This window comes from Chelonoidis abingdonii, chromosome 9 (genome assembly GCF_003597395.2).
Source record: "Chelonoidis abingdonii isolate Lonesome George chromosome 9, CheloAbing_2.0, whole genome shotgun sequence".
NCBI classification, from domain to species: domain Eukaryota; kingdom Metazoa; phylum Chordata; order Testudines; family Testudinidae; genus Chelonoidis; species Chelonoidis abingdonii.
This window is the reverse complement of record NC_133777.1, coordinates 86,091,657-86,099,304: the sequence shown is the minus strand read 5'-3', so window position 1 is coordinate 86,099,304 and position 7,648 is coordinate 86,091,657. Positions and strand designations below refer to the sequence as shown.

Below are 7,648 nucleotides of genomic sequence, written 5' to 3'. Positions count from 1 at the left end.
TATTGTTTTCTCAGGCCAAAAGGCTGCTGGAAATGTATAAAAACCCTGGGACACGATCCTTCTTCATCTCAGATCTGCTTTGGGTTTCAAGAGGGGGAAACCTTAAGCCATAAAGATTGAGACCCCCAGTCACTGACTGGAATTACCCTGAATATGAACATTGGACTATAACCTCTGGACTATTTCTAAAAGGACTTTGGCAACTACAAGCTCATCTCTGCTGTGTATCTAAACCTCAAGAATTGAATTCAAGTCTGTCTGTATATTGATCTTTCAACAAACTCTCTCTCTTTCTTCCCAACAAGGGAATGAGCTTTCCTGCTGTTCCCATCAATAGGAAAGCGCTGCTGCTGTTACACATACTGTGAGTGGGACCAGCACCACGATACATACATGCGTGTGATCCATGCACTCTGGTGATAGGGACACTTACCATGCAACATAACCTGCACCCTACAGGGCACACTTCCATACCTGAGACTTCACCGTTTGGAGGACAGCACACTCCTAGATTACACCCCAGGGCCTGCATCCTGAGGGCCCATCTCCCAAAAGCTATGCTTCCTCAGGACCCATGCCCTCTACACTCCAGGCCATGCTCCTTAAGGGCTCACACTCACCTTCCCCAGGCCTGTCCCACCTTCCCTAGCCCAGGCACTCACCTTCCAGCTCTTCCCCTGTCTTGTCAGAACAACAGAAGCAACAGGAGGGTTTCTGTAAAGAAAAACAGAAGATTTGTGGCAGCTGGAAGGGAAACAGTTATCAGAGCCCTGGGACTTGGCTGGAGCCACATTGCTGCAGGGCTGGAATCAGAATCAGACCAGGGTGGAATTTCATCTGGACTGGGCTAGGCTGTCTGGGACAAAACAGCTTCCTAGGGAGAGCTGGGCGGGGGGTCAGCTCCAAAAGGACATTTAATTTCTAACAGTGGGTCATGCAAAGAAAATGGCAGCCCCTTGGCCTGCCCTAGGCACTGTCTGCGTCCCCCACCTGCTGTCAGCTAGCTGGGGTCAGACTGCATGCCATGGGATCAGGGACTCTCACTGTGGGTACGTCTACATGGGAGCTGGTGCTGTAACTTCCAGCTTGGGTAGACCTAGCGTGGTAGCATGTTAAAAATAGCAGTGGAGCCGCCATGACACAAGCAGCTGCCAGGTGCCGGGAAGTTGCCTAGGTTTTCAGATGGGATTGTCCTGGGGTGAATAGCCGATCCCACAGACAGGCAGATGAGGAACAAGGACAAGACAGGGCATGAAGCTGAAATGGGTGTGAGGATGAGAGAGGGATGAGATGGGGCATGGGGATAGGGACCCCAGACAGGCGCAGGTAGAATTTCTACTCACTTGGAACTCAAAGCTATAGACTTTGATCATCCACAGGGGCCCAAACATCTCAGCAAGGTAAGAGGCCTCGTTACTGCAGCAGCAACAGAGAGGTAGAATCTAACTCAGCAGCAATTCATTCTCATGTACAATCTACTCAACCCTCAGGGATTCACCACCCCCACCTACCGCCAGGTGTGCTGCTGCCAGGGGTGCGCAATCCCACCTACCGCCAGGGGGCGCTGTGCTGCACTGCTGCCAGGCTTGGGCCAGCGTTGGGGGGAGAAGAAGCGGTGCTCCTTCCCCGAGCAGGGCCGGCTCCGGGGCCCAGCACGCCAAGCGCATGCTTGGGGCGGCACGCCACGGGGGGCGCTCTGCCAGTTGCCGGGAGGGCGGCAGGCGGCTCCAGTGGACCTCCCGCAGGCGTCCCTGCGGAGGCTGTGCTGGTCCTGTGGCTCCAGTGGAGCATCCGCAGGCACGCCTGCGGGAGGTCCACCAGAGCTGCGGGACCAGTGGACTCTCCGCAGCTACGTCTGCGGGAGGTCCACCGGAGCCGCAGGACCAGCAAGCGGCAGAGCACTCTCCGCAGCGTACCACCGTGCTTGGGGCAGTGAAATGGCCAGAGCTGGCCCTGTCCCCGAGCCCTGCTGCACGGACCTGGCCCAAGCCAAAGCTGTTGCTAAATGGAAGGCAGAAATCTGGGGGAGCATGTGACCCCCCCTTGTCCCCCTCACACGTGCCCTCTGCCCAAATCTTTTTCAGTCCCTGCTTCCCAGGATAGAGTCCCCATCCTGTACCTAGGGCTGCATTCTGTGTTCCTAGATGTCTTCATTTACCTTCAGCTGCAGCACAATACTTATTTCCTTGTGCTCAGCTTATTGAGCAATCCAGATGGCTCTGAACAGTGCTCTGTCCTCGCCATTATTTACACACCCACAGCTGTAGTTGCTTCTGCAAACGTTATCAGGAAGACGTTTTCTCCCAGGTCATTAATAAAAAGGTTAAATAGCATAGGGCCATGTCCCAGTCCCTGCAGCACACGGCTAGAAACACTCCCACTCAGTGATGATTCCCTGCATACATTGACATTTTTCAGACTTATCAGTTAGCCAGTTTTTAATCCCTTTTCCCTGTGCCAAGGAGTGTTTTAATTTTTAATCAAAAAGTCTTACAAAACTCTATTACATCAGCACTATGATCTTTATCAACCAAATTTGTAATCTCAGCAAAAAACTTGTAATCTCAGATTTCAAATCAGTGTGACAAGATCAGTTTTCCATAAGCCTGTAACAGGGATCCCTTCATCCTCCACTGCAATGCACCTGCCTCTGGAGTGGAACACAGGACCAGCTTAACGAGGGCTGCCACAACTGTATTTGAAAAATAAAGGACTGGTTTCCTTGCACCCCCACCCCTACTGTCTCCAAATACTATCATTACCATTGTTATCCTCATCATTAATACTAAGCAGGATTCCCCTCCATCTGCTGGGGTATTTCCTGCTGCTTTTTGCAGCACTCAGCAACTCCCTAACTTGCTGTCCAGAGAGGAAGAAATAAGGGACGTCCCTTGTACTAAGGGGCTGTTGACCACCTACACTTACCAGCAGGAAGCATCATTGCACATATCCCCCTGGCTCCGAACAACCCCGGCGGAATGGAATCAGGCCAGGAGAGCAGGGCTCACAGCTATTCACTAGCTATTTGCCTGGCCGTTGAATGGGGTGAGCAGGGGGAGCCCCATTCTGTCTCCTATCCTGAGAGGCAGCAGCACTCCCTGGGCATGGTGCCAGCACCACGACTACGTCACTCACTCCTTGCCGCTGCTTGGCCACTTCCCCTCCAGGACTGACTCACATCACCGGGGTTAGCCGGGAAGGTCTGACAAAGCCAGTGGCATTAACGGGTTTTGTTGGCCCAAGAGATGGGTATGAAGTGACTTGCTCCAGGTCTGGAAGGTTTCACACAAATAGGTTTCTGAGAACAGAGGGCTGCTTCATGTAATGCCCAAGGCAGAACAAGATCCAGGGGCTGGAAGCTGAAGCCAGGCTGGAGAAAAGGCACCAGGGAGAAACCAGGTCCCTGGGAATGTGGTGGATTCTCCCTTACTTGGGCATCTCTCTGTAGTCCAGCTGGCAGTGAGGGGCGGGGCACAGGGATGGCTGGGGAGGGTCTCTGGCCTGTGCTGACTGGATGTGTGTGTGTGTGGGGGGGGTTATGGCTTTACAATCTATGACACTTCAGAAGCTTGGAAGTGGAAACGGAGCCCCAGGGCCTGTGGGAACCACCCCCACAGGCTGCCTCAGGCTGCCCCTACAGCTACAGCTGATCGGAGCAGTGATGAGCATACGCACCACGCCAAGAGAACACAGGCGTACATGATGGTGGCTCCCAGGATGGCAACTGTGGTGTCTTCTGTCTGCAGCCCGTCCTTGCTGACGCTAGGGAAACAGACGGTGAGGTTCTGCCCTTTGTACAGCACTGCAGGTTGGGAGAGACAGAAAGACAGGCAGTGAGGGTGTGACGAACTGGGACTGTTCCTAATGTTTGCTCTGAATACTGTGTTGGTGCCTCAGTGTCCCCTAGGCAGTTCTTAAGTATCTCGGTGGTGGGATAAGGGTGTGTGATTGCTACAGAGGAAGGGGCCAGTGCCCCTAACTGCCGGGCACTCTGCCTCCTAGCAACTGATGGCCTGGGCTCGTGAGCAATCACACACCCTATCCCACCCTGAGATACTCATATGCAGCTGCCTAGGCGACATCTGGAGAGCAACCGCCAACCAGTATTCAGAGCAAACATTAGGACAGTCCCAGTTCGCAACATTCTCTCCCCCCTTACTGAGACCGAACTGAGCACAGGTCACCCAGCCATGTGACGGGAAGTTCGAACCAACAGCAGTTCCCATGGATGCCACCAGCATCTCGTCTACATCCTTGGGTAGTTACACCAGGCCCTCAAGTTTGTGCCTCATCTTTGCTTGAGTGCTTGATGGCACTTGCAGCCGCGCGGTGGGAAAGGTTTATGGCTTTAACCTTTTGCCACCCAATACCTGGGGTTTAAACTAGTGACAGGGTCTCTCCCACACTCTGGGCGCGAATCGGCGCTCTCGTTAAGAGCCCCCCATCGCCTTGGCCCTCTGGGCTTGGACAGACAACACTCCCACCTTGTGCCCAACACAACATCGTTGCCATCCCATCTAGATACTTTCCAGCTTTACCACAGCCCCACCCACGTCCTCCGGCAGGCAGCCAGCCCCCCTTCACCTGGGGACAACATGTCCTCCCAGGTCTGGCTAAAGAATGCACAAGTTATCAAGTGTCGCAAGGGCACAAGTTTCCCATCCCCTCTCATGCGTCTAAATCTCCCAGGCCTAGGCATGGAGGTCGGCATCGGAGCTGTGAGGGCGTTTAAGCTTCTGACAGCCCACTCAAAAAGCGAGACACATCCGCCTTCACCTGGAGAATGCAGCCCGACGGATGAGGCCCATGGGCTGGCCACACACATCCCCATTTCTAAGCCCACCATAGTATGAGAGTCCCTCTTCTTCCAGACCTCGTGTTGGCAACGTGTCTTTCGAGGACCCGGATGAGGAAACCTGAGGGGGGAAAGCGCGCCACGCCTACGCGATAAGAATCCCAACCAGGGTCCTTCCCTTCCCTATCCCAACCCCTTCCTGTGCCACGGGAGCCCGCACTCTCCCCGCATCGCAGGAGGCATCAGAGAACGAGCTAACAAAACGTGTAGGAGTCCGGGCGCCTAGCCGAACTACTCGGGGTTACCGCCTCCAGATCCCCCTCAGTTCTACTCCTCTGGGACCCATACCCGGTAACAGGAATCCCTCTCCGCAGGACCGTCCCGGCAGCCTCCCCCAAGGGTTTGCAGCGCTGTGGCCACAAGTCCGTCAGCTTCGCCAAGGAGGCGTATCCTCTCCTTAGCTTGCCATGATGCACTTACAAGGCTGCCTGGCGGCGAGGGTGACAGCTGGTGTACCTGCCTTCCTCGCGATGCGCGGCAGGGCGTAGGGTCGATTATCAAGGCGACATCACTCATGAGAACCTTGAGCCTGTAGCGGGCAGCAACCGGCCGGTCAAGAAAATCCCGATACGCCTCGAGCAGGCCTAGCGATCCATTACAAGCAGGCACCACAGGAGGTGTGGCTGCCACACTAACATGCTCCACCAGCTGGGACTCCCCACCAGGCTAGGTCTTCTAGAACTCGCCCCTAGCGTACTCATCAACGGCTCGGCCCAGGTCCAGAGAGGGCCCAGAGTGACAGAGTCTCATCAGACTACATGCGCGCAACAACACTCAGCATGCGAGGTGATGTCTCACTATACCGAGGTATAGTGCAGGCGGGGGCCGAGGAGAGCTATCGGCTCCACCTCCGGCCTCTCCAACCAGGTGCGGCTACTATATATGCAAAGAGTCGTATCCTGGAGCCCAGCAGAGCCTCCCGAACCTCACTGCCACAGGAGGCATGTCAACTGAGTCATTGCCGATTCCCAGTCGCAATTGTTCCCGGGAGTTAATTCAAACGCCTCGCAGTTACAGGAGCAGGTCTGGTAACCGTCCCGGGGAGACTAGCACCCCCCAACAGGCCCTCCAGCGATATCCGGGAGAACGCCAATGACCAGCCAGTCCGACGCCTCCTGCTCTGCAAAGGGAACCGGGCCATAGCAGGCCAGGGGCTGCAACCCCAGGGACCTTCACCCGGTCCACATCCCCAGCACTGCGGTGCACGCACACACAGTCCCTCTGTCCCCAGCCTCGCTCTGCAGGGGTTCCGCCACTGACCCTGGGCAGCCCCGACTATGATCTCTCCACTCCCACCCATGCAGCCAGTCGTGCTGCGGCGGCTTTCCCGCAGCTTTTCCAACAGCTCGCTTCTTCTCACGGTCTCTCGCTCTGCAGGCTCTGGCTCCAAAATCCCATCCGTCCCGGATCCCCTGATGGGGGACACCCAATCGAGAAGATCCTGTCGGCGTTAGGCGACAACTTCTCAAGGATGCTGGCTGTTAGAGCTTTTTTGCTGCTGCCCAGATCCCTTGTAAGCCCCATCTGTGTCAGGAAGTTCTGCGCTCACAGCGCTCCCTCCTCCTCCAGCTGCAGGATAACTGTCTTGGAACGTCCAGGCTAACTCCTCTTTGCCGCACGAGGAAGCACACACCTTCCTGCAAGGAGGTGAAGATAAGGTCCATCACTTCCCGCCCAACTAGGACTCGGGATGCACACAGGTCTGTGGCGCATGTGGCTGCCGCCCATGGGTTCCAGGAAAACCCCTGTGGTGCCAGCCCTGCTCGTGATCCGACTTCTTGCCAGGTCGAGGCCAGACTCTTCTCCTCTGTGACGGCTCTAGCAATCCCAGGGAGGAACCCTGCGGACTGCTATAAATCCCTTCCTCCCAGGGTCGAGCACACAACCGCGCCGCCCCCTGAGCAACTGCTCACGCAGTCCTCTCAGGACCCTCCGCTAACAACATCCCGCAACGCACGATCCAAACACGCGCAGAAGTAAACTGCCCCCTGAACCGTCCCTGCGCTCGCCGTCAGCAGCATGTCCCATTATCCGTCTTTGTTTAACTGGCTCCATCATCCGTACGTGCAGGTAAGAACAGCCAATCAAGCACGGGGTGCAGCGTAGCTCCCTCCGCGCCACCATGCAGGATCCCCGAGGCGATGCCCGTGGAACTTGCTCCCCACAAAGCCAGTCAGGACTTGGGGAGGCCTTCTTCCCTTGGAGAGACGCTGTTCGGGCAAGAAGCTCACACGTCTTCACCTCCTGGGTCTCTCCTTGGAGCATTCAGCACCTCTGCCCCTCCGTGGGTTCCCACAGCGAGCCACCCAGCGGGTCCCTGGGAAGCCACAGGGTTCTGCCCCCCCACTTGCAGTCAGACGTACTCTCAGCCAGCAAACAGAGGTTATTCGATGACAGTGCGCTCGTAAGGATGACGATCGATAGCCACAGTGATAATAAATGCTAGTAGTGGCCCTGGTCGTGTAGGATGAGAGATGGGGCAGCGTGATCAGACGCCCAGAGCAATCAGGGCAATGACATAAGAGACGAAAGGCTCCAGTTACAGGTGAACAACAGGGGGGTCTAAAATCCAGTAGCTTGGAGATACCAGGCGAACAGACCCCTCCGGCGGGCTCCATATCTGGGGCGCAGTGAAGAGCAGAACCCTAGTCGCATCTTCAACGCCTGTCCTCAGGGCAGGCTAACGACACCGCTCCCTGCTAAGCCCCTCTCTCTGCTCAGCCACCTGTCCCGGGCAGAGGGTCACCTGACCCTTGTCTCCAACACTCAGCTGCACCTTGCAAAGGAGGGCCG

The 7,648-nt window shown here is 56.0% G+C and overlaps 1 protein-coding gene across 1 annotated transcript in view; it reads right to left on the bottom strand.

Moving 5' to 3' along the window:
• The window catches only part of SERINC4 (serine incorporator 4), a 24,368-nt gene that overhangs the window by 3,429 nt on the left and 13,291 nt on the right, over positions 1–7,648 (bottom strand). The window contains 3 exon segments of the mRNA XM_032794275.2: positions 663–714; positions 1,344–1,416; positions 3,676–3,802. Coding sequence (XP_032650166.1) covers positions 663–714; positions 1,344–1,416; positions 3,676–3,802 — 252 coding nt within the window.